The sequence below is a fragment of the Pipistrellus kuhlii genome, unplaced genomic scaffold (genome assembly GCF_014108245.1).
Source record: "Pipistrellus kuhlii isolate mPipKuh1 unplaced genomic scaffold, mPipKuh1.p scaffold_m20_p_1, whole genome shotgun sequence".
Classification (NCBI taxonomy): Eukaryota; Metazoa; Chordata; class Mammalia; order Chiroptera; family Vespertilionidae; genus Pipistrellus; species Pipistrellus kuhlii.
This window is the reverse complement of record NW_023425404.1, coordinates 177,058,464-177,086,088: the sequence shown is the minus strand read 5'-3', so window position 1 is coordinate 177,086,088 and position 27,625 is coordinate 177,058,464. Positions and strand designations below refer to the sequence as shown.

Genomic DNA, 27,625 nt, shown 5'->3' with positions numbered 1-27,625 from the left:
AACTATGGTTTTTGTTCCACGGCTCGGTATAACCTAGGTAGGTCAAAGGTCAACATCCTGTCTCAAGTACACCTGATAAGGGACCCAACACTGAACATACCTAATAACTCCATGACTTCTAGGACCTGGCCCGATGGCACTAACAGTGGCACTGCCATGGCTTCAGCACAAACACACGGACCGCGATGATGGGTTTCCTGGGCCCAACCATCCCACCAAGCAATGGGCCGTGGGCTCTCACACCCTCAGCTCAGCCCCGCACAGGGGGCCGGCGGGCTCGGGGTCGGGCTGCACCGGGCGGCGCTCCGGGCCGCGGGGCCCCGTCCGGCGGACCCCGGCCTCCGAGGACGCCTGCCCCGACCCTACCCCACAGCGGCGTGAAGCGGGGAGGAGGAGCAGGCGAGACGGCTCGAGAGGCCCGTGCCGGGCCCGCCAGCGCGGAAGCCGCACCCTCCGGGCCCCAGACGCCCGCGGGGCGGAGCCTCGGGCCGCGGCTCCCAGACGCGCGGCGGCGCGGCGGCGGGGCGTATGGCGCTACAGACGGGAGCGGCCGCGCCGACCGGCCAGGCCAGCGTCGTGCGCATGCGCGGCCCCGGCGCCATTTTGGTGGCCCGGCGCGGAGGTGATTCCACACTGAGGAGAGCGCGGCGGCCGGGGTGGCAGTGGCAGCGGCGGCGTTCGTGTGCTCGGGGCTGAATCGCCGGGGGAGGAGGCGGCGGAGGAAGAGGTGGCGGCGGCGGTGGCGGTGGTCGTCGTAGCGGTGGCGGAGGAGGAGGAGGAGGCGGGTACGAGTCAGCTGCGGGCGGAGACATGGCCAACATCGCGGTGCAGCGAATCAAGCGGGAGTTCAAGGAGGTGCTGAAGAGCGAGGAGGTCAGGAATGAACTCCGGGACATCCCCCCACCTACCTCAGCCCCGGGCGGGCGGGAGGGCCCTGCCGGCGGCTGCGGCGGCGCCTTCCAATGAGTCCCCGGCTCACCCCGGGCGCCCCTTCTCGCGGGCCGCCCTTCTGCCTGAGAGGAACCAGCAGCCGCCTCCTCCACCCCCTCTCGCTCCGCCGCCTTCCCCTCCCCTCCGCTCCCGGGGCCCTGGGATGGACAGGCTCGCGGGTGAGGGTTGTGGAGGAGAACACAGTTTTTTTGGGGGGCAGATGCGGAAAGGGGTCCTTGTCGGCGGGGTGTGAGCTCCAGAGAGAGCCCCAGGCAGTGGCCGCAGCTCGGAGGGTGGCTGTAGGGTGGAGAGGGGGGAGCAGGCCGAGCCTGAGGAAACCCTGAGAAAACCCGGGAAGTGGGCTGGGGGAAGGGGGAAGGGGAAAGGTAACTGGATCCGGGGAGCCGCGGTGCTCGAAGGCCCACACTTTTGAGGGTATATTCTGGGTGAGATGATAGCCTGTGCCGTCCTCTCGGCAGGGGACGGAGCTGTGAGAATGAATTCCTGGGTATGGATGAGAGGAGGAGGGCGTTCAGAGTTAGCCCCTCTTCGTTGGGGGTGTGGGGAGAGAAGGAAGGGGACCTACTGGGATGCTATGATGTTTGAAGTGAAGGGAGAGGAGGGGATTTTCACCTGGGAGAAGGTATTCATTCCACACCAGGTCATTTACCTCCAACTCCTAGGCTGCTCCTTTTTCTATTGACACCTAAAGCTTTTCACTTGGGGAAAGGAAAGTTGTTTTGGTGGATTAGAGGCATTTAAGTATTTTTAACCGGGAAGGAAAAAATGGAGTGTATAATAAGCTCATTTCAAAACATAAGTTACAGAAGTAACTGATGAGAGAGCCTCTCCCAAGACAATGCCTCTGTGACTGAGTTGTGCCATGAAACTTCATTATGATGTGCCCCTCATTGTTGATTCTTGCTCTTGAAAGGGTCCTGTTTAAAACCTGAGGTTTCACCTGATGAGCACATTGTGATATCTCCTTTTTTTTTTTTTTTTTTTTTAAGTGAGAAGGGTGTATTATAACATACCTGAGTTGACTAAAAAAAAATGTTTTTGTATGAAGCTTCTCTTGAGTCCTGCAGAATTTAGATACTCTAGTGTTGGCCACATTTGTTTATATAAGATAACTCAAAATGTTCTGGTAACTTGACTCAAAACCATGCGAGTATCAGTACAATTTTCCATACCCAGTTTAAGAATGCCAGGTTGTTTTTCCTTCTTGGAGTTAACAAAGGAAGATTAAAAAGCTGAAATGGTTGTTATTTTCAAGTTGTCAGATACCATTATTGAATATATGATTGCTGTTTGTATTTTTCTCTTGGTATTTTTATAATCGCAATGATTTGTGAAATTCAGCATTCTAAGTATGTGGTGAGTAATTGAAATACATGCAGGGGTGGACAAAAGTAGGTTTACTGTGTCATTCTTTTGAGTTCATAAAGCTATTGTAATAATCATAACCTGCACGTCTTTTTTTCCATAGGAACACGATAAACTTATTTTTGCCCACCCCTGTATATCTGATAGCACTTGAGTTTTATTTGTGCTTTTGAGTTTATAAGGGTGTTTACATATCTTTCCAATTAGACATGGAGAAAATAGTTTAAAACTATATAAAAATTACAGATACAAGCATATTTATCGAATGTAGTGGTATATAGTATAATCAGTTTTACAGAGCATGTGTATGAACTCTGACCTCTCTGTTCTAGTGCCAAAATTCTGAATGGAAGGATGACTTTGTATTTTTGTGGTACAGTGCAGAAGTAGTCATCTGATATGCAGTCAAACAATGACTTTATTTTTTTATTTAATAAGAAAATATATTCTAGGATAGTTAACATATATATTTGTAATGAAACATTGCAGCAAATATTTTGCCAACAGCCCCAAACATTTCTTCTATAAGATTGCACAAGCCTAAAACTTAATATTAAACTTGTAATCTATATGTTCTGTTACTTAAAAGTGGTAAGGACTCTCAACTTTTCACCATGATATTCTTATTCTTAGAGTCAGATAACTTAATTTTGGAATATAACCAACCAATAGCTTTGTTTGCACCAATATTTTATTTCATCTGTATAAGGCCAGTTCTAAAAGTGAATTATTTTCAACTCAATGAAGGACTTGTAGTACAGTTCATGTGTGTGTTCTTTTGTTGTTGTTTGTTTTTAATATATTTTTATTTTAGAGAAGAAGGGAGAATGAGAGAGAGATAGAAACATCAATGATGAGAGAGAATCATTGATCGGCTGCCTCCTACACACCCCCTAATGGGGTTAGAGCTTGCAACCCAGGCATGTGCTCTTGACCGGATTCGAACCTGGCACCCTTCAGTCCACAGGCCAATGGTCTTATCCACTGAGCAAAACCAGGCCATGTGTTGTTTTTAAAATGCAGAGTCTTTAAGTGGCTGGTTAAGAAATCAAGTTTTTGATTATGTCACCTATGTAAGTGTCCAGTTTACGAAAGTTTGGGTTTCATATGCTTGTTTTGCTAAGAATACTGGGTTGATTTAAGGATTTTATTTTGTTTTTGCCTTTTGAGTGCCTTTGTAAAGAATGCTAATGTTTGGTGAATTCTGGCCATAAGAAGTTATAAGTGGCCATATTTGGAATGTGTTGTTAATTAAAAATATAAACATCAAGGAAAAAAAATGTGAAAAGTGAGGTGCAGAATAGGTGGAGGAGGATACCATTTGTATCAGAAGTGGGGAAAGTGTGTATTTTTATAAGTGAATTAATAAGAAATTGGTAAGATTAATTGCTTCTGTGTACGGTAATTGGTGTAAGGGGCAACAGGCATCAAAAGATCCCTTTTAAATTTTGAGGCATGTGAATATGTTATTTAGTCAAAATAAATAAAATAGTAAAAGCATCATCTAGGCCATTTTTCCTTGAGACTGTTTGAAAAGTCATCCTTTGTCAGATACTAATTTTTAAATCGAGAATTGTAGGTAAAGTTGCTAGGAGTGGAAAATTGCTTTAAAGTACATTCTGTAGTTATTCTGTGAGTCAAATTACATAAGTGAGTTGTTGATATTGAGGACAAAACTATAATTTGTATTCATAGGTTAATATTTAATGTCAATTACCATTTGTAGAGTCGTTTTCAGTACCATTTGTTTATAAATTTTTGCTAATTCTCAACTGGTTTTTGAGTTAGATTTTTTTATTTCTTAGGTGTAGAAATTGAGATTCAGAGAAGTTAAATTATTTATCTGTAAACATATAGCTTTGGGATTAGGATCTAGGTCTGCTTATGCTTATATTATACTAGAGGCCCAGATTTGTGCATTGGTGGGGTCCCTTAACCTGGCCTGCGAGGGGAGGTGTGTGTGTGTGTGTGTGTGTGTGTGTGTGTGTGTGTATTGGGCCGAAACTGGCTCTCTGACAAACACCCAAGTCTTCCTGGATTGTGAGAGGGCGCAGGCCTGGTTGAGGGACCTCATCATTGCATCCTGCAACCCAGGTATGTGCCCTTGACCCAGAATGGAACCCGAGACCCTTCAGTGCACAGGCAATGCTCTTAGTACACTGGCCAGGGCTAAACACAACCTAATTTAATTGTTAGTTTAAACATAAAATAAGTGTTACCTGTAATTAATTTGAAAGATTTACTTCAATTTCATTATGCAAAATATTTTAAAATTTGAAGCTCTTATTCTTGTGCTTAATGGTATCTATAGTTTTTTCAAATTGTAACTATATTTTGCTAACATTTTCTAGGATATTCATAAGTAATATTTAAATCTATGGCATTAACAAGTTGATTTCATGTATACTACTATTGTATAAGTTTTCCTTAAGCAATTAAGTGGATTGTTATGTCTGTTATAACTTAATATATACTTAACATATTTGATCTAGATTATTCTAGATAGTAGCACAGCCAGCTCTCCCCCCACCTCCCTATCTTCTTTTTTTTTGCCAGTTGTATCAATTAAAAATGTCCTTAGACATTACAACATATTGACAACCACTGCTCTAGACAGAACTCTTTAGAAGAACATTTAAGACTATTAACTATATAAGATGTATAGAATAATTTATCTAAAAAAATTAACAGTAAAGGCATAAAAAATTACATAGCATGGATTCTACTACCTCTGAACTTTTAGGTTTGTTTTTAAAAAAAATATATTTTATTGATTTTTTTACAGAGAGGAAGGGAGAGAGATAGAGAGCTAGAAACGTCCGCAACCAATGTACATGCCCTTGACCAGAATTGAACCCGGGACCTTTCAGTCCGCAGACCGAGGCTCTACCACTGAGCCAAACCGGTTTCGGCATGAACTTTTAGTTTTTATTTTTATTTTTATTTTAGAAGGAAACCTCAATTTTTTTTTTTGGTTCTACTAAAGTATGTATTCACTGTGTTTTTTTAATCCTTACCCGAGGATATGTTTTTTAATTGATTTTAGAGAGAGAAAAAAGAAACCTCCATGTAAAAGGGAAACATCAGTTGGTTGCCTCCACACATGCCCCAGCGAGGGATCAAACCCATATTTTTGGTGTACAAGACAATGCTCCAACCAACTGAGCTACCTGGCCAGGACTAAACTTTCCTTTTTGATTTAAAGAAAAAGGTGAAATTCCCTGGTAAAAATCAATATAACCAGTATTTGTACAGATTTTTTAGTAGAAAAGGTTGGGTTTGTTTTTTTAACTTTATTCATTAACCTGTTTGAAACTATTCCCAGGCTTTTTCAGCTTAATTAGCTGCAAAGAGTGATTTGTGTATAAGCAAAAACTGAAAAGAGCTGCATTGTCCATGGGGCTTGGGCTTAAAAAAATTAGAGATCTAGATTTTATCATCTGTAAACAAAATTTGAAAAAGCAGTCATAATATAAAATAGTACTTCCCAGTAACTTCTTCAATTTTATCTTCAGAAGTTGTCTCAATTTCGTTTGCTTCATTCTTGGAAGCCTGATCAAAATTCTCCATAAACCCTGGCTGGTGGCTTAGTAGTTGGAGCATGTCCAATACTCCAGAAGGTTGTGGGTTTTGATTCTGAGTTAGGGCACATACTTAGGTTGTGGGTTCTATCCCCAGTTGGGAGGTGTATGGGAGGCAATCAATTAATGTTTCTCTCACATTGTTGTTTTTCTCTCTTCCATATATATATGGAAGTTTAGTCAATGGTTAGAATGTTGGCCTGTGCATTGGAGAGTCACAGGTTTGGATTACCATCAAGGCATATACCTGGGTTGCAGGTTCAATCCCTGCCCTGTATTGAGGGATGTGTGGGAAGCAACCAATTGATAATGTCTGTCACATTCATGCTTCTCTCTCTTTTCCTCTCCCTCCTTCCCCCCTCTTTCTGTCCTCCCTTCCACTCTCTAAAAAAATCAATGTCCCTAGCCAGTTTGGCTCAGCGAATAGAGCATTGGCCTGTGGACCGAAGGGTCCCAGATTCAGTTCCAATCAAGGAGGTATGGGGGGTCATGCAAGAGGCAGCCAATCAGTAATTCTCTCTCATCGTTGATGTTTTTCTCTCTCTTCCTCTCCCTCTCAAAGCAATAAAGATAAAGATATATATATATATATATATATATATATATATATATATATATATATATATATATATATTTTTTTTTTTAATAAAGATATATTTTAAATGAATGAATGAATGAATGGGAAAATATCCTCACTCTTTGGGTGAGGATTTTAAAAATTCTGCACAAGATCTAGAACTTCAATCATCATCCTCTCTTGTAGCGAGGGTGCTTTTCCCCACACAGATTGTTTGGGTAGAGCTTCAGCCAGTCTCTAAACTAGTCAGATTGTCTTTATCAAGATGGTTTAAGATGCCGAGTAGCACTTCTGTTAGCTGTTTGTCTCAGCCTGGCCTGTAATAGTGCAAAAGTGTTTGTTACTAGAGTTGCCTGAACTTTAGGGTTGTTAAAGTGGCTCACTGTTCCTTGGTTGTGAACATATTTACCAGAGTAAATTGTTTACCTTATCTTCTTTAAGGAGAACTAAATTTTTTTTTATCATCTGCTGTGCTGTTCGGGGAACTACCTTCTTTCTACGAGAAGTTTCTTTCTCACCAATGTGCACTGTGCCTACAATTTGGCCAGTTTCTCTTGGATCACGAGTTTCTTTCATAGAGGAAGTGGGCCACACGGGGGACTAGGGTTGGCACTCAGGGAGTCTTGGGCAGACCAGCTCAGGATAAGCGTACACATGCAGGGACACAAGATGGCAGCTTGGTATCCTTGTTTTTAATAACTTATTTAAATAGTGTGCCCTTTGGGATTCTAGGTGTGGGTTGAACAAGGGAAGCTTATAGATAGGGTAAAAAAGAAAAATTTAAAGCCTGTCCAAGCAGTGTTGACTGGGGTGCATTTCTTGTTTTACTTTACTATTACAAAGACTTTCATCTCTATTCATCAGGCATAAATTTAGATGCATCTGAAGTCCTCTAGTATGTCACCTCTTTATATAGACTATATTTCTCCATAAATGTTATCAGCAGTTATTGAGCATATTGACCACAGCTCCAAAAGACTTACCTGTTTGGGAGATAGGGAGTTCTGAGGGTATGCAAATGAAGAGAGGTTTTTGAGCTAGGTTTTAAAGGAAAGTTAAGACTGATTTCAAATTTCAGAAGACAGTTGCAAAGAAATTACAGAAATATTTAATTTATAAGTAAACTAGAGGCCTGGTGCATGGATTCATGCACCGGTGGGGTTCTTTGGCCTGGCCTGTGGGGATTGGGCCAAAACTGTCTCTATGACATCCCCCGAGGGGTCCCGGATTGCGAGAGGGTATTTCTCGGGTGAAGAACCCCAGAATCGGGCTCCCTCCTCTCTGGTTCTGGGTGTATCACCTGAAAACCGCAGCTGCCAAGTCACTGCAGCTTGGCAGCTCTTGTGTTAAGTGTCTGCCCCTTGGTGGTCAGTGCGTGTCATAGCTGCCAGTCAAACGGTTGGCCAGTTGGTTAGGCTTTTATATATATACTCGGGGCCCATTGCACAAATTCATGCACCTTGAAAGGAACTCTGTGCCGTGAGGCTGTGGTGGGCACAGGGACGGGTCTCTGGCTCATCCTCTGTGCCCCTGCTCAGTCCCTCTCACTGCAGCCCTTGCTCCTGCCACCACCACTTCCAAGCCCTGACAGCTGAATTGAGTGTCTTCCCCCTGGTGGTCAGTGCATGTCATAATGACTGGCCTTTCCGGCTCTCCAACATCCCCTACCTTGCTCAGTCCCAATCAGCCAGACCCCAGCAGCAAGCTAACCTATCGGTCAAAGTGTCTGTCCTGATTGGTGGTCATTGCATGACATCCCCCCACCCCATGCACGAATTTTATGCATTGGGCCTCTAGTATATATATAAAACCCTAATATGCAAATAGACTGATGGCAGAACAACCGAATAAGCAGTTGCTATGATGTGTCTAACAACCAAGGGGCGCGAATGGAACATGGCAGGCGTCGGCTGTGGTGGGATGGTGGAGCAGGTGAGCAGGAGCACCAGACCAAGGTGGGGTGCTGGTCACTGTCATCCAGGCAAACCTCTGGTGGTTACTAAAAATTCTTTGGTCCTGTGCACCACTGTTCCACCTGGTGCTCATACCTGCTGCCAGTGCCAGCCCCGCTCGCACCTGCTGCTGGTGCTGGAGGTACCCCTCACACCTAGTGCCAATGCCCAGCACAGGTCCCAATCATCTCTCAGGGCTTCTCCACCTCCCCCTGCTCCTGAGGGACGATCAGGGCAGCAGGTGCTGCTTGCTCCCACTGTTGGCACTGGCCCCGCTTGCACCCACTGCTGGCGCTGGCCCTAATCGCTCGCTCCACACTGTGAGCAGGTGCGAGCAGGGCTGGCACCATCAATGTATGGGAGCAGTGGTGGTGGGAATAGGGATCGGGCCATGGCAGGAGGCACCACGCGGGGGGAAGGAGGATGGGCCAAGACCCACTTCTGTGCCCATAGCAGCCTTGCAGCCCGCAGTTCCTTTCAGGGTGAACAAATTTGTGCACTATGCCCCTAGTCCTATATAATAAAAGCTTAATATGCTAAGTGTCCAGTCCAGTTGACCGTTCAACCAATCAAAGCATAATATGCTAATGATATCCTAAGGCCACCCAACTGCTCGCTATGACATACACTAACAACCAGGGGCAGACAGATGACTGGTCAACCAATCTGTTCTGTGGTGGCAGCCATTTCTATTGGGGTTTATTCACCTTCTATAATTGAAACTTTGTAACCTTAAGTGGAGGCCTGAGCTGGCCAGGGCAGGTGGAAAACTTTGCTTCCTCCGTCGCTAGGGGAAACCCTAGCCTCCCTCCTACTCTCTGGCGGCAACCATCTTGGTTGGGATTAATTTGTATACTCGCTCTGATTGGCTGGTGGGTGTGGCTTATGGATGTAGCAGAGTGATGGTTAATTTGCATATTGCTTTTTATTAGGATATAGACATAGATAATCTCTTCTGTAGGCATCTGAGTTGGAACTAGAGAGCAGAGATTATTGACAAAATTAGGCAAGGAACACATTTACATATTTAGAACACAAAGGTTGCACAGCTTTTGTGTACACAAACATAGTTGTGGAGTTTGAACATCTTTCTAAGGTTTTTCACTGTTATCTTTGGGGAGAAAAATCAAAGAAAAATGTACATAAAAGGAAGTGTAACCAGCACTCAAATAAAAAAACAGAATATTACCAGCACAATAGGACACCATCCCTCAGTCATATTCTTGACTTCTATAGCACAGATAAGCTTTGAATATAATAAAAGGTTAATATGCAAATTGACTCCTAACAGCAGAACAACAGGTCGTTATGATGCGCACTGACCACCAGGGGCAGATACTCAGTGCAGGAGTTTCCCCCTGGTGGTCAGTGCTCTCCCACAGGGGGAGCTCCAGTTAGCCACAAGTCAGACTGACGGCTGCGAGCACAGTGGCAGGAGCCTCTCCTGCCTCAGCAGCATTAGTGATGTCCAACAGCCAGGTTAGGCTCCATCCCCCAGGGAGCCTGCAAGTGGACATCCCCTGAGGGGTCCTGGACTGCAAGAGGGCACAGGCCGGGTTGAGGGACCCCATTGAGTCCACGAATTTTTCATGCACTGGGCCTCTAGTCCTATCTAATAAAAGTAATATGCAAATTGACCATCATTCCCAACACACAAGATGGCTGCCCCCATGTGAACACAAGATGGCCAGCAGGGGAGGGCGTGGGAGGGACCACGCCTGCAAGGGAGGGGAGTTGGGGGCAATCGAGCCTGCAGGGGGAGGGCAGTTAGGGGAAATTGGGCTGGCAGGGAAGCAGTTAGGCATTAATCAGGCTGGCAGGGCAGTGGTTAGGGGGTGATCAGGCTGGCAGGCAGAAGCAGTTAGGGGCAATCAGGAAGGTATTTAGATGGGCAGTTGGGAGCCAACGGTCCTGGATTGTGAGAGGGATCCCAGATTGGAGCGGGTGCAGGCTAGCTGAGGGACACCCCCCCCCCCATGCATGAATTTCATGCACCAGGCCTCTAGTATTTGAATAAAAGAATAGACCCGAGTGTATACTATGTGACTGTTTCAGTCTTGAAGAATTTTAAAAGCTGTCTTTTAATATCTTTATTAAAAAGTGTGTTCAAATTCATTGAATATTAGAATTGAAAGAGACCTTAGATATAGGCCAAACGCCTCATCTGTTAAGATCAGGTAACTGAGGCCTGGAGAGTTGACACATCTGGTTAATGGTGAAACCAGGTTTCTTGCATATCGGTCTACTCCAATCATTATAATGGTTGCTTTATGGGACTATCCTTTTTATAAATAATACTGTAAAAGCTGAATGCCAATAAAACTTTTAAGTACAAGTGAGAGTTTAATATTGAATATTGTACTTAAGTGTATTTTGCTTTTCTCTCTTGGTGTGAGAACTTAAATTTGCCTAGAACTATTTACCTTCTTAAGCATAATATGGTAAATTTAGCTAAGGACACATATGTAATATCTTAATCAACAAATAAAAAAATTAAAATCTGATTTAACAAGTAAATTGTATATGATATTTCACTGTTTAAAAGAATTACTGCCGAAACCGGTTTGGCTCAATGGATAGAGAATCGACTTGGGGACTGAAAGGTCCCAGTTTCGATTCCGGTCAAGGGCATGTACCTGGGTTGCGGACATATCCCCAGTAGGGGGTGTGCAAGAGGCAGCTGATCGATGATTCTCTCTCATCGATGTTTCTAACTCTCTATCCCGCTCTCCTTTTCTCTGTAAAAAATCAATAAAATATATATTTAAAAAAAAAGAGAGAGAGAGTTGTTACAGTGCTTAGAGCAAGGGTAAGGAACCTTTTTTCTGCCAAGGGCCATTTGGGTATTTATAACATTATTTGCAGGCAATACAAAATTTCACCTTAAAAATTAGCTTGCTAGCCAAAACTGGTTTGGCTCTGTGGATAGAGCGTCGGCCTGCGAACTAAAGGGTCCCGGGTTCGACGATTCCGGTCGGGGCCAGTTGCCTTGGTTGCGGGCACATCTCCAGTGGGGGGGTGTACAGGGGGCAGCTGATTGATGATTCTCTTTCATCAATGTTTCTCTCTGTCCCTCTCTCTTCCTCTCTGTAGAGAATCAATGGAATATGTTTTTTTTTGGGGGGAAATTAGCTTGCTATACTTGGTCAAACATTTATTAACCCACCCCTAGTTTAGAACAATGCCTGGGATACATTAAACATTCAGTAAATGGATAACTGTTACGATGTCAAAATTAACTACCCTTTCCTATTATGCTTATTGTTGTTCTTGTATCATAAAGGTTTCCTTCCACGTTTTAGTGATAGCTTGAAGATCATTTCAATGGTTTAGTGATAGTTCTATGTGAATTTGCCTCAAGGAAAGGCTTAAACTGTGGAGCTTTAGTGCTTCTTTGTCATTGTGAGGCTAGTATCTAAGGAAAGTATAAAGGAATTAAATGTGGGCCTTGTTCTCCAGGTGTTGGTTGATCTTTATTTTATGTTGTTATTTTTTAATCCTTACCCAAGAATGTTTCTAGTGATTTTTAAAAATTTATTTTTAAAAATATATTTTTATTGATTTCAGAGAGGAGGGGAGAGGGAGAGTTAGAAACATCAGTGCAAGAGAATCATTGATTGGCTGCTTCCTGCTGCATGCCCCTTACTGGGGAATCGAGCCCACAACTCGGGCATGTGCCCTTGACTGGAATCGAACCTGGGACCCTTCAGTCTGAAGGCCAATGCTCTATCCGCTGAGCCAAACCAGCTAGGGCTCTACTGATATTTTTAGAGAGAGTGGAAAAGAGAGAGGGAAAGAGAAACACATCAATTGGATGCCTCCTGCATGCGCTCTGACCAGGGCCTGGCCTGGGTGGAGCCTGCAATGTACATGTCCTTGACGAAATTGGAGAAAACCTGTAAAAATGTGATCTACAATAAGTGACAAGTAAATTATTTGGAAGTCTTTTGGATAATATAGCATTAGGAGATTATTTTTTTATTTATTATTTTTTTCCCATCACCATTTATCCCCACTATACCCTCTTCCACCTCCACCCACCCTTGGATTTCTTCCTGTGGCTCTGGTCAATAGGAACTGGGTCATGGAATTGAGATTCTAATCCTATGGTGTGTAAAGTAATTTTGAATCCCTTTGTAAAATCCCTATTTTAAAATTGGGTCTTGAAACTAGATAGTGGTGGTCACATCCTTCTGACATTCATGGTATATAATTCTGAAAATGTAAGAGAACTTCATTTAAAACCTATGTTCTAAAAAATAAAATAAAATCTATATCCTTTTTCCTCCCTTTAATTACTTTTAACTGCAAATTTAAAATAACTATAGTTAAATTGAATGCCTGTTATCTAACATTTTATATATATGGTTTTCAGTGATAAAACATTTTGTGCTTCGTTTTTCTTTTTCTTTTTTTAATATTCTTATTGATCCCAGAGAAAAAGGGAGAGGGAGGGAATAGAAACAGCAATGATAAGAATCATTGATTGGCTGCCTCCTGCATGACATACACTGGGGATTGAGCCAGTATCTTGGGCATGTGCCCTGACTGGAAATTGAACCATGACCTCCTGGTTTACAGGTCAGCATTCAACCACTGAGACACATAGGCTGGACTGGGCTTCATTTTTTCTTATATATCATTCGGTAGTAGTTCCTTTATTTAAAAATATTGCAGTTTAGAAATCAGTCTACTCAGTTATTTTCAGTTTCTTGCTGGTGCACACATGGAAGATTTTAGGTGTATATCAGAGTGGTATCATTAGGTCATTGGGTGTTTGGATGGGATTTTAGGTGGTTATATATGTCAGACATTTTTTTTTATATCTGTGGGCTTGGTCATACTTTAATTATATATATCCTTAGGTGTTTACTTAGATGCTTTATCTGCATCTGCCCATATGAACTATGAGTGAATCATTGAGGGCAGAGGCCTTATTGATTTTTGATTCTTCATTGCTTAGCACATTGCTAGACAAGTCAGAGGCACTTGTTTTCCTGAATGATTTTAAGGATTTTCTTAAGCTCCTAGGTGGTCATCCCCAACCACTATGAAAGTAATGCCTTTTATCATGCCCTTGGGACTAGGAGAATTGACTATGTTGATAAATGTGGCCTCTTGGTGAAGTTGGGTTTCTGTTCTAAATTTAAGTACTGATAATGTAGTCAGGTTCTGCATAGGGGTAATATAATGTCCAAGCCAAAAATTGGTAGGTATACCCTACCCCCTGGCTTTATTTTGTATTTTCCTTTTTGAAGACCTCAGGAATATCTATTTAGTATTATACGGGGAATGGCAAAAGTAGGTTTACAGTTCTTCACTTGGAAAATAGTTCAAGAATAAACTGGATTTTGTACTTAAAACTGTAAACCTACTTTTGCCCCAAACTGTTTATGCTAATATTTATATTTCTATGGTTTAACTCCTTAGTTTAATTTTACATTTTTCTTTATTCGACAAATATTTATTGAATGCTACCTGTGTTAATAAGATAGACATGGTCCATGCTATTGTGGAGTAAGTTATGGTTTGGGAAGGCAGTGAGATGCAAATCCTCCTATATAATAAAGAGCTAATTATGCGAATGGTGATCGTGCCCCATAACAGCTCAGTCACTCAACACTGGGGAGAGAGGAATGGGGACCAGCCAGGCTGCGGCCGGCGAGAGGGACAAGCAGCTCACCCCGCAGTCCTGAGCGCCAGTGGCTGTGGCTATGGCCCAGGAGAGGGACAAGCCGCCTGCCCCATGGCCCCGGCTGCCTGCAGCTGTGGCCCAGGAGAAGGTGGCCTGGGTCCTGGGTGCCTGCAGCTGGCCAGAGGGAGGGAAGCCCAGGTTCCAGGTGCCTGTGACTGGCTGGAAGAGGGAATCCTGGGTCCTGGCTGAGGGGCGAGGCAGAAGCAGTTAGGGGCAATCAGGCCAGCAGGGGAGCAGTTCGGGGCAATCAGGCAGGCAAGTTAGCAATTATGAACCAGTGATCCCAGATTGCGAGATGCAGTTGGACATCCCCTGAGGGTTCCCAGATTAGAGAGGGTGCAGGCCAGGCTGAGGGGACCCCTCCCCCCCTGCATGAATTTTGTGCACCTGGCCTCTAGTCAATAGTAATAAAGGGCTAATATGTAAATGGTTTTCACTGTAATGACCTATCAGCAGGAGACTGCATCCCTGCCTGGTGCTGGCCAGGGACATGACACGCAGGCAGGGTTTAATGGGGGTTGGGGGGGCTGGCGGGGTCTAGGTCTCACCCAGTGGGGGCAGGGCCAGCTGGGTCTGGGTCTCTAGTGATTTTGTGACGCTCATGGATGGGCAGGGACTTGACTGTGGGTGCCGCAGCACGCCCCAGACTCTGACAAGATGGAGGAGGGAGCTGGATACCCACACCCAGAATCCACCACACAGCAGGGCGGCAGGGGAGAGCAATTAGGGGCAATCAGTCCGGTAGTGGGGGAGGACAGTTAAGGGTGATCAGGCTGGCAGGCTTGGCTGAGGTACCGAACATCCCACCCTACCCCTGAATTTTGTGCACCGGGCCTTTAGTTATTTGTGTGTTTATTGAGTTTAAGTAAGGAGAACTGTTGGGGTGGGGAAACCTAACCTTGGGGGGAAAAGGTCCTTGGGGATGACTCTTAAACTGACACTTGGGAGGATAAATTGTGGAATTAACTTCGTTATATATTAGGATACTAACTCTAATATGCATATAGAAAACAACTATTATACAGTCAAGATTTTGAAGGGCCATCTAATTGCCTTTTCCTCTTAAATAAATTGTAATTCTGTGAATATAAAAATAAGCGTCTGCTCATTATTGAATTTTGGAAAGTATGGAACTATATTAAAGAAAAAAACTATCTGTATTTGCACCATCAGGGATGCATGGAGCTGTGATGATGAGTGGGGCAAGAAAGACAAATATGTGATAAATGCAATGCTGAGAAATATAATGATATTGTACAGATGAAATTTAAATCCCTTTCCTGGGATTTCAGTCTTAGATAAAGATCTGAATTATAAAGCCATGCCCCTGGAGATCATCATTCCAGGTCAGAGGAAACAGTTACTATAAAGGTCCTAAAGTCAGAAAGAATTTGCTGTGTTTAACCAACAAAAGGAGGTTATTGTGGCTGGAATAAGGGAAGAGAATGGTGCAAGATGAAGTTGAAGATATAAGCAGGAGCCAGATCACATAAAATTTTCTAAACCCAAAGTAAGAAATTTGGGTTTTAAGTGACGGAAGCCATTTGAAGATTTAAAGCAAAGGACAAAAATTGTTTTTTAAAAGACCACTTTGGCTGCTGTGGGGACAGTGAATAGAAACTGAAAATGTAAGAAAAAAGGATTTAAGAGTTAGGAATTAATTTTGGCTGGGTGTAACAAAAGAAACAATAGTAGTGAATTGAGGGCAGTATCTCTGAATTCTTGATTAAGGGCTTTATAGTGTTACGGTAGTAGACTATTCTAACTTCCAATTTATCATTCTTAGGAGTTTGACCCTTGTCCTTAAATTATCAAAATGGCTGTCAGCCGTCCAGACGACAGGTCTGAATTTCAGAAAAGGAAAGGGATAAGGTGCATGCCAGCTGAGTTTGCTCCCTTTAAAGAAGCCTCAATTAGTGACCTGTTTTTATTTTTTACTTTTTTTTTATCCAGGTCTGTGTCATAACCTCTTCTTGGTTTAAGAGAGGCTAGGAAATGTTCTTTTAGCTGAATACATTGTTCCCCAATTAAAATCAGGGTTTCGTTAGTAAGGAAGAAGGAGAAAGGAAATTGAGTAGGCAACTTGCCATGTATAGTGGGAGAGTGAGGGAGTAGGAATGAACTCAGAAAAATAATTTGGGGAGCCTTTCTTGGTAGGCCAGGCAAGAGATGATTGTATCTTAGCTTTAGGGTAGAATAGGAAGCTGAAGAGCAGTAGAAGTGTTCAGGAAATGTTTAAAGGTACATATAGAGTCACCACAGCTTGCTGGTGGTACAGAGAAAAAATGAAGAAGCTGGGAAAACACCTATCTCTTTAGATAGATCATGATGCTTACTTCTGAGATGAGTTTGGAAGTCATGTCTGAAAAGAGATTTGAGCATCCTAAGTATATAGATGATATATTTAAAGCTTAGACAAGTTGACTTAACTCTAGAACAATTTGGTTTGAAAAGAAAGGGGGTCTAAGTCCTAGTATTTGCCCTGGCCTCCTCCTACAATTTGAAGTTGAACCGAGAACTAACAAAGCATAAGGAATTTTAGTGATGTCTGAGCAAAATGAGAAGAGAGTGATGCCATTGAAGCCAAAAGAAGACCGTTCCAAGGAGAGGATGGTCAACTTTGTCTTGCTGCTAAATGGGAGAAATGACTCGAATTTGTAGCATGGTGGTCATTGGTGACCTTGACTGGAATATTTTTTTTTAAATATATATATTTTATTGATTTTTTACAGAGAGGAAGGGAGAGAGACAGAGAGTTAGAAACATCAATGAGAGAGAGTCATTGATCAGCTGCCTCTTGCACACCCCCCACCGGGGATATGCCCGCAACCAAGGTACATGCCCTTGACCGGAATCGAACCCAGAACCCTTTAGTCCCTGAGCCGACACTCTATCCGTTGAGCCAAACCGGTCCCGGCATGGAATATTTTTATTGGAATGGTAAAAATGGATATCATTGGAGTGGGTTAAGAGGAAGTAAGGTAAGGTAAGGATCTGACAATCTGGTCAACTCTGTGTGGGTTTTTTTTGTGTGTGTGTGTGTGTGTATTTTTTAAAATATATTTTTATTGATTTCAGAGAGGAAGGGAGAGAGAGATAGAAACATCAATTTTTGAGAGAGAATCATTGATTGGCTGCCTCCTGCATGCCCCCTACTGGGGATGGAAACTGCAACTTGGGCATGTGCCCTTGATCAGAATCAAATCCAGGATCCTTCAGTCCGCAGGTTGACACTCTATCCACTGAGCCAAACTGGCTAAGGCAACTCTTTTATTTTATTTTTTTATTTTATTGATTTTTTAAAACATTTTTAATTGATTTTTTTACAGAGAGGAAGGGAGAGGGATAGAGAGTTAGAAACATCGATGAGAGAGAAACATTGATAGCTTCCTCCTGCACATCCCTTACTGGGGGTATGCTTGCAACCAAGGTATTTGCCCTTGACCCGAATCGAACCCTGGACCCTTCAGTCTGCAAGCCAATGCCCTGTCCACTAAGCCAAACCGGTTAGGGTGGCAACTCTTTTTAATAAACATTTTAAAATTGAATTTATTGGGTGACATTGGTTAATCAAGCCATACAGGTTTCAAGTGTACAACTATAACACATCGATTTTTTAAAAATCCTCACCTGAGGATATATTTTTATTGATTTTTAGAGAGGGAGGGGAGATATTGATTGATTACCTCCTGACTGAGGATCAAACCCACAATCTAGGTATGTCTGAGGATCAAACCCACAATCTAGGTATGTGCCCTGACTGGGAATTGAACCTGAAACCTTTTGGTGTCATATGACACTCCAACCAATTGAGCTGCCTGGCCAGCATGTCACATCATCAACTTTAAAAAAGATGTTTGCTTCACAGGAGAGCAGAGAAGAAGGGGAGCTAGCGAAGAATATGGCCATAAAAGATCTTTAGAAATTTTTCTGGTAGATAATAGTGAATGTTTGTATATTGGTGGGTGAGAAATTATGATAGAGCAGGAGTAATTGAAGGTGCAAAGTCCTTGAGAAGAATAGAGTGGTGGCATAGTGGAAGGATTATTCTTTAGTAAGAACATAGACACATAGGGTCATGTTAAATTCCATTTGTATATGGTGTTCACTTGAACATGAGACCAATTAGTGAGTGGTAATGTGAGTTTTTCCCCAGCAGTGCTGCTTGGGACAGACAGGCTAGTCTCACTAAAAATATAGAGAGTTGATTTTTCTATTTGTGTGTTTTTATTTTTATTCATTCATTTATTTTTTTTAAAATATATTTTACTGATTTTTTTTTTTTTTTACAGAGAGGAAGGGAGAGGGATACAGAGTTAGAAACATCTATGAGAGAGAAACATTAATCAGCTGCCTCCTGCACACCTCCCACTGGGGATGTGCCTGCAACCAAAGCATATGCCCATGACTGGAATCAAACCTGGAAACTTTCGGCCCGAAGGCTGATGCTCTATCCACTGAGCCAAACCACTTAGGGCTACTTGTGTGTGTTCTTAAAGACTGTGCTAATGATGAGAATATGATGAAATGGGCTGCCTCGTGAAGTACCAGCACTACAATAATTTATGACCATCTTTCTAGAAAGTACTTTGGTTATAAAAGTATGAAGAGTTCAAATACTATAACCCAGTAATTTTATTTTATTTACTATTTTTTTCATTCAACCTTTATTTCTTAAAATAATTCTTTTATTGTTGAAAGTGTTACATATGTCCCCCTTTTTCCCTCCCCCACACATTGATTCCCTCCAGCCCAATCTGGCCTTCGTTCCATGCCACTCCCTGGTGGTCAGTGCATGTCATAGTGAATGGTTGAACTCTCAGTCAAACACCTGAGGGGACAATTTGCATAATTAGCCTTTTGTTATATAGGATGATAGCCATTTTGACAGATGTGAGGTAATAATATCTCATTGTGGTTTTAATTTGCATTTCTCTGATGCTTAGCGACATTGAGCATTTTTTTATATGTCTGTTGGCCACTGTATTTTCTTTTTGGAGAAATGTCTATTCAGATCCTCTGCCCATTTATTAAACGAATTGTTAGTTTGTGTTTTTGGTTTTTTGGTTTTTTGGGGGTGTGTTATGTTGTATGAGTTACATTTCAGATATTAACCCCTTATTGGATGTATCATTGGTGAATATCTTCTCCCACTAGATAGGTTGTCTTTTCGTTATATAAATATGCTTTTATTGATTTCAGAGAGAGGAAGGGAGAGGGGGAGAGAGAGAGAAACATTAGTGATGAGAATATTGATTGGCTGCCTCTTGCACACTCCCTACTGGGGATTGAACCCACAATCCTGGGCATGTGCCCTGATCAGGAATCAAACTGTGACCTCCTGGTACATAGATCACTCAACCACTGAGCCACCATGGCCAAGCTCTTTCAACACTAAATTCTTCTCCATTCTTGTCTTGCTTCCATGTTTTCTGAAGAGAAGTCCAATTTAATTATCTTTAAAAAAAAAAAAAAAAAAAAAATATATATATATATATATATATATATATATATATATATATATATAATTGATTTCAAAGAGGAAGGGAGAAGGAGAGAGAAACATCGATGATGAGAGAGAATCATTGATTGGCTGCCTCCCACGGGAAATTGAGCCCATACTCAGGCATGTGCCCTGACTAGGAATTGAACCGTGATCTCCTGGTTCATATGTCAATGCTCAACCACTGAGCCACGTCAGCTGGGCGCAGTTCTTATCTTTGCACGTCTGTATGTAAAATGTTCTTTTCCTCTGGCTTCTTTCAAGATTTTATCTTGGCTTTTTAATTTTCTTAAATTAAAAATTTAATATGTCTCTAGGTATAGATTTTTGAGGCTTTATCCTGACTTGAATTTTTTTTTAGTTTCCTAGATCTGTTGTCTATTAATTATGGAAATTCTTAGTCATTATTGCTTTATTTATTTTCTTTTTTTTCTCCATCAGGTATTCTTGTATGTTACACCTTTTGGGTGTTCTGTTCTTTTTCATTTGTTCTTCCTTTGCATTTCCTGTTTGAAAGTTTCTATTGACATTTCTTCTGTCTCAATGATTCTGTGTTCACCTACTAGTGAGCACACCAAAGGCAATTTTCATTTCTGTTACAGTGTTTTTTTTTATTTCTAGCATTTACTTTTTATATTCTTTCTTAGAGCTTCCATCACTGCTTTCATTACCCATCTGTTTTGGACATTGTTATTAACTTTTTCCATTAGAGTACTTAGCATATTAATTATAGTTTTAAATTTCTAGTCTAATTTCAGCATTGTTATCATATATGAGCCAGAGTCTTTGTTTTTTTGTGGGTTATTTTTTAGTATGCCCTGTAATTTTTTTGAAAGCCAGACATGATGTACTGGGTAAAAGAAACTGAGGTGTAAATAGACCTTCAGTGAGATACTTTTATGTTTACCTGTCTATGGAATTGGCTGAGTTTTGCTGTAGCTATAGATGTCAGAGGCTAAAATCTTCTCTTATTGTTCTTGTTTTTGTCTCTATTGACTTTTTAAAAATATTTTTTTTATTGACTTCAGAGATGAAGAGAGAGGGAGAAAGAGATAGAAACACCAATGGTAAAAGAGAATCATTGATTGGCTGCCTCCTGCACTCCCCTTAAGGGGGATCGAACCCAGGACCCTTCAGTCTACAGGCTGACACTCTGTCCACTGAGCCAAACCAGCTAGGGCTCCTCTGTTGACTTTGGTTCTTTAGAAACATCTTAAATAAGGTCTGAGATATGCAAGTTTTTGAATTGTGGTCTCCTGTTATACTGGAGTCCTAATGGTAAGACTTTGGGGTAAGGGAATCAACCTATAGTCCGTAATTGGGTCTCAGTCTTTTAGTGAGCCTGTGCCTCTAAGTTCTTATCTTCAAGTGTTTCTCAGTCCCCTCCCCTCTTAGATGAGAGTAGGAAGCTAGAGGGGGCTAGAATTGGGTTTTTCTCTTCTCTAGTTGCTTAGATCTGTTAAAACCCCAATTGGTTAGGCTCTGGTGAAATAGTTTCTCTTTGGGGTAACATAATATTCTGGGCTTACTATTTCAAAATGGTGAATTACCTCCTTTCGCAGCCAGAAGAATGAGGGCATTTTTCTCTGATCTTAGCTGTAAAAATCTTGAAGGAATCCTGGAGCTAAAAAATCATAAAAGTGTGCAGGCCCATGGGATTTTTTAAATTCTCAGATTCATCCTTTCTGAGCCTCCAGCAACTGTAATTTACCAATTACAGTTTAGATTTACCTAACCAGGTAATGAATGGTTCACGCAGAGAGGCTTGCAAGCTTTTGTTCTGGTAAGGTTTGATTCTCTTTTTTCTGCCTACCTGTCTCCAATTTTGACAGCGGCAATTTGCCCTGTGATTATATCTAAGAAGAGTTGTTGATTTCTAGTTTGTTCGTTTTTTTTCTTCTGTGAGTGGGAGTGATAGCTTCTAAGTGTTTACATGCTGGATGGGAAACCATAAGTTTACTCCATTTATTTTTGCTTGTTTCCCTTTAAATTGTATCATAATTCTTGTTGGCATTCCTCAGTTGTTGGATACTTAGATTCTTATTTTTCATTATATGTAATGTTTGTAATTTCCATGATGATAACTTTTTCTACATGTAATGAAATGAGTTTCTAAAGCAGTTTCTGGGAGTGGGAGTACTGGTTTAAAGAGTATGAAAATTTATGGTGTTAATATTTTTTGCATTATTAACCTTTAAAAAAAGGGCTTATGAGCTTTATTGGTACCACTTTGACCTTACCAGTGTTGGGTATTGAGAATTTTGCCAGCTTAGCCCAGCAGGCTCAGTGGTTGAGTGTTGACCTATGAACTAGAAGATAGGTCCTGGTTCAATTCCTGGTCAGGGGAAATGCCCTAGTTGTGGGCTTACTCTCCAGTGAGGGGCATGCAGGAGGCAGCCAGTCAGTGGTTCTCACTCATGGTTGATGTCTGTCTCTCTTCCCATCTCCCTTCCTCTCTGAAATCAATAAAAATATATTTTTAAAAAAGAATTTTGCCATTTTAGGGGAACGGTAGAGGGTGAAAAAGGTCAATGGGAAAAAGGGAAGGAGGACACCTGTAATACTTTCAACAATAAAGATTAAAAAATAAAAGAATTTTTCCAGTTTTAAAAAATGTTAAATGTAATGTAAGATTACTTTGTTCACTTGTTCTAGCACCATTTGTTAAAAATGCTATTCTTTTCCCCCTATCAAATTACTCCTTTGTCAAAGGTCAGTTGACTATATAAGTCTGGGCCTACATCTGGGTTTCCTATTTTGTTCCATTGTTATGTGTGCCTAAATTTCTAAGCTGAAGTCAGGCATTTTGATTTCAGTAGCTTTATAATGGCCCCATCAGAAGTGAGACTTAATTTCAACCAAAAAATAAAAATAAAATGGGAAAGGGAAGGTGATTGCTCTCATAAAAGATGAGGTGATGTACAAATGTGGGCTATGAGTGTTATTGTTGCTGTCATATAACATGTAATTGTGAACATTAGAAAATCTTAAATCAGGCACATTTCTATTCTGAGCCATATATGTTTAAATACATTTATATCGATTTTAGAAAGGAAGGGAGAAGGGTAGAAACATCAATGGTGAGAGAGAATCATTGATTGGCTGCCTGCTGCACGCCCCCTACTGGGGATTGAGCCTGCATCCCAGGCATGTTTCCTTGACCAGGATCGAACCTGGGACCCTTCAGTCCACAGGCTGACGACTCTATCCACTGAGCAAAAACAGCTAGGTTTTTGTCTTAGCTGGTTTGGATGTGCCCTGACTGGTAATTGAGCCATAACTTCTTGGTTCATAGGTTGGCACTCAACCACTGAGCCACGCCAACTGGGCTGAGCATGTTATTTTTTACAAGTTAGATTCAAGCCAGTTCTGAAAAGTATATAGTTCCTACAGTGTGCTAGGTTCTGAATTAAGTTTAGATCCTGTTCATAAATTATCTGTCCCAGTGTGTATACTTAAAGATGATTGTGGCTAGGGTCACAGTTAAGATTTGAAGATAGGAGTCCTTCATCAAGGATAGAAGAGGAAGAAACCTATACAGCTATGTTGACCTATGTATATCTATTACTCCTTTCTTGATATAGAAGAAGTATTTTGTTCTCTAAGGCCAGTCATTCTCATTTTAGGCTTTACCCTTTCTATCTTGTTCATTAGATTATCTGTGCTATTCTTTTTTTAAAAAAATATATTTTATTGATTTTGTACAGAGAGGAAGGGAGAGAGATAGAGAGTTAGAAACATCGATGAGAGAGAGTCATCGATCAGCTGCCTCTTGCACACCCCCTACTGGGGATATGCCCGCAACCAAGGTACATGCCCTTGACCAGAATCGAACCCGGGACCTTTCTGTCCCCAAGCCGACGCTCTATCCACTGAGCCAAACCGGTTTCGGCTATCTGTGCTATTCTTATTTTTAAACCCCCCCTCCCATAAAATCCTTTTTTTCTCCAACTACTGCCCTATTTCTCACTTTCTTTCACAGCCAAAATTTGGAAGAGTTCTCTTTCACCATTCCCTCATCTTTCATGGACTACCCAATTATAGTGGATGCTTTTACCTTTTCCCCCCCTCACTTTGCAAATACCTGCCTGTTGCTCAGTCCATCAGCCTTTATAAAGTGTTCTGTAGCAAGTTACGTGTCTCTGAAATCATTTTTAGACAGCACCATGTTCTCCCATCTACTCTAGATCCATAGTTCTTGTTTTCCTACCCTAAGGGAACCACTCTTGCCAGTTTCTTACATATGCTTGTGGAAGTATTTTATGTGTATGAACAAAATAACTATTTTGCTTATTTTTTTCTTAATGCAGTCTTATGTGTAATGTATGTAAAATCTAAAGTCTCTTTAAGTGTAAAGTAGCAATTCTAAATGATAAAATATTGTATGATAATGTGAGTGGTAGTGTTTTTTTCTTAGTGGCATATATCAGGGCATCCTATAATTTGTGGTATTTTAGAGTCAGTGAAATAGATTGACTTGTGAGTCTTTTTTGTTGTTGTTAATCCTCATCCAAGGATATTTTCCCCATTGATTTTTAGAAAAAGTGAAGGGAGGGGGAGAGAGAGAAACATCAATGTGAGAGACAGATCAATCGGTTGCCTCCCACATTCACGCTGACTGGGACTGGGGATGAGCCTGCAACTGAGGTATGTGCTCTTGACCAGAATTGAACCCGAGACTCTTCAGTCCATGGGCTAACCACTGAGCAAACAGGCTAGGGCTTATGAGTCATTTTTGAAATCTTGCTTCACTAATATTTGTGTGGACCTCTTTGTATCTCTATTTCCTGGTTGGTAAACATGTGAGATTGTTACAAGGATTAAGAGGGTTATTATATTTAAGTCAGTTAGAGCTCTACTTATAAAGTGCTATGTAGGTATGAACTGCTATTATCATTCTTAACTTCTTAGCAACATTAGCTAGCTACTCTGTCCCTGAAACATTTTTCTTCCTTTTGTACCAGTGATAACAGATCTTGATTTTTTGTTTTTGTTTTGATCCAAGCATACGCCTGAGCTCTAGATCTGTGTTTTCAACAGTCTACTTGGTCCTTGGAATTTTTATAGTTTTCATACCTCTTTTCATCATATCTAAATTTGAATTTGATTTTCCCTTTTTCCCAAACTCTGACCCTTCAATTTCTTATTTCCTTATTTTGGTTTATTATACTACTAGAGGCTGGTGTAGGAAATTCATGCACTCAGGGGGGGAGGGTCCCTTAGCTCAGCCTGCACCCTCTCACTGTCCAGGAGCCCTTGAGTGTCCCATTGACAGTGGGGGAATGGGCCTAAGCGACAGTCAGACATCCTTAGCACTGCAGCAGAGGCAGGAGAGGCTCCTGCCACCACCGCTGCGCTTGCCAGCCATGAGCCTGCTTTCTGCTGAATGGCACTCCCCCTGTGGGAACACTCTGACCATCAGGGGGCAGCTCCTGCATTGAGCATCTGCCCCCAGGTGGTCAGTGAGCATCATAGATACCAGTTGTTCTGCTGTTCGATTTGCATGTTAGCCTTTTATTATAAAGGATCATCCACCCAGTTGAAAATCAAAACTGTAAGAGTGATCCTTGTTTCTTCCTTATCATACACTTTTAGTATGTAATAACTAAATTCTATAAGCTTTACTTCCAATTGTAGTAGGCAGTTAGGCATTGTAGGAAATAAGCCTCTATGATCCATCTTCAGCACAGTCAACTTTTAATGGAACCATTTACTAAATTTTCCCAGGGCAAACAGAATGTAGGGAGGAGAGAAGAGGATATAAGAACAAAGGACTGTGGATATGAGCCAGTATCATGGTGGAAACCCCAGGGAGAGGTGGAGACAACTAGAAAAGGCCTCAGCCCAGTTTTTTTTAAGTGGCCCAATGGGAGACAATGAGACCTAGATGATGTATGAGAAAACGATGTCTGAGGAAACCGGTGACCCATAATACTTAGCCTATGGAAACTGGAGGAGGGACTGGATAAGCCTGTGATCAATACTCCATATGTGCCAGTACAGCCAGACACTCGCTCTCAAGAACATATTAAAAGTTTTGTTTTTGCCATATTTCTGTCTATGTATGAGTCCATTATTTGAATTCGGACAGATGAGCATTTCTCACAGTCAAGAGCAGGGCAGGAACAAAGGGCCAAATGCAGAGGGTCACCAGGGCAGAGAGCCCTGGGTACCTAGCAACAGGCCCTTGCAGGACCACTCCCTTAAGCAATAACCCCTGGAGATGACATGTAGGCCTCAGCTGTGTTTCAGCTCCAGGCCCAGAAAAGCAGCAAAACCAGGTGGAGCAATGCCATGGCAGACATCAGGACCAGCTGCAATGACTAATGACCTGCCCTGGTACCGTGCTATTTTGCATACATTATGTATGTTATATCTTAAACAAAACAGTTTATTTTAAAAATGTTTACTAGGAACTGTATAGCTTCTATTAATTTCTTTTCTTTTTATGTGTTAGAAATGCATTGGAGCCAAAAGGGAAAATTATAAAATTCAGGACTACGAGAGGTCCCACTTTGTGTTTAGCTGAGTTGGGAGAAGAAATTATAGAAAAGCAACTTTGCAGCTGTCCTCTCAAAACAATGTAGTGCAATGATCCCAAACACAATTCTTTAAGTTTTCATCCAAAGACTTGTTTAGTTTCCCTGGTTATTATAGTCATTAAAATGAATAACACATTGTTCTGTGTATTTTTTGTGTGTATGTGTGTGTGTGTTTTGTTTTGTTTTCATATATGAGCATTTATTCCAATAATGCTGGCAGTATGGGAGAGCAGTAGGTCATCTACAAAATTGCTCTATTCCTCCCCATAAGCCAGTTGTTTATATTGTGTAGAAGGACAAAGATTACCGTATTTTCCGGCGTATAAGATGACCCCCTAATTTTACAGTTAAAACATAGGTTTATGCCTATATTCGCTGTATAAGACTACCCCCCACTTCAAAGAAAAGACTTACTTTGCCGTCAAGATCTGCAGGTAATTTTTGTGCAATTTTGGTCTTTTGCCCCTGATTTTTGGTTGACTTTTTTTTCGTTTCAAAAGTCGTCTTATACGCCGGAAAATACGGGTATATGGGAAACTAACAATTATGAACATGGGAAAGTAGGCAAGGTATAAGTTACAGGTTACAGGCAGTGTGGACTGAGTTAGGTGGCACAGGGTGAGTGACTCGGACTAGGTTAATCTTTCCAGTAGTCTCCAGTAGTCAGCAAACTCATTAGTCAACAGAGCCAAATATCAACGGTACAATTGAAATTTCCTTTGAGAGCCAAATTTTTTAAATTTAAACTTCTAATGCCACTTGTTCAAAATAGACTCGCCCAGGCCGTGGTATTTTGTGGAAGAGCCACACTCAAGGCGCCAATGTGGCTCGCGAGCTGCAGTTTGCAGACCACGGTGCTAGGCAGTTCTCTGAAAAGGAGGATGGACTTCCTTCTGATGTTGGCTCCCATGTCCCCAGAGGCGTACCACTCTCAGCAGGTTAAAATGTGCTTTCTGCCTTCAGTTCAAACTTCATCTTTTAAAGGTATTCTTTACTAGAGCCAGTAAAAGGGAATGAATTGGGGTGCAAAAGGAAAAAGGAAGGAAGTGACCAATGGTGAAGTAGAAGAGTGAGGTTGCAGGATCCTCCAGAATGAACTCTGGGCCTCACCTTAGAGACTGTCCCAGAAAGACAGCTGGAAATTGTAGGTAAACGGTGGGGTAAGGCCCTCCTGCTCGGTCAGACCTCTCTTCCAGCCTCAGAGTGAACTTTGTAAGCTGCAGAACTGACAAGGTTCCTGCCCTGCTTAAGACACTTACAGACGCCTGACTCTTTGATCATGCTGGGAAGACCCAAGAAGGAACAGCAGCTTACCTAAAGGGACACTATTTGTAGGGGCACTGCCAGCCCGCTTCACTCTAAGGCTGGACTGAGGCCATACCATCTAGAAAGTCTAATGACTGCCTCACTGCTGCACTGTTTCCTGTGCCTGCACCGACCAGGTGCTCATCTTTAGTGA

At 41.8% G+C, this 27,625-nt stretch overlaps 1 protein-coding gene across 1 annotated transcript in view; it reads left to right on the top strand.

The window, feature by feature from the left end:
* The first annotated feature begins 578 nt into the window (after positions 1–578).
* The window catches only part of UBE2K (ubiquitin conjugating enzyme E2 K), a 52,838-nt gene continuing 25,791 nt past the window's right edge, over positions 579–27,625 (top strand). The window contains exon 1 of the mRNA XM_036418282.2: positions 579–873. Coding sequence (XP_036274175.1) covers positions 811–873 — 63 coding nt within the window. The 5' untranslated portion in view covers positions 579–810. The remainder of the gene's footprint in view (positions 874–27,625) is intronic.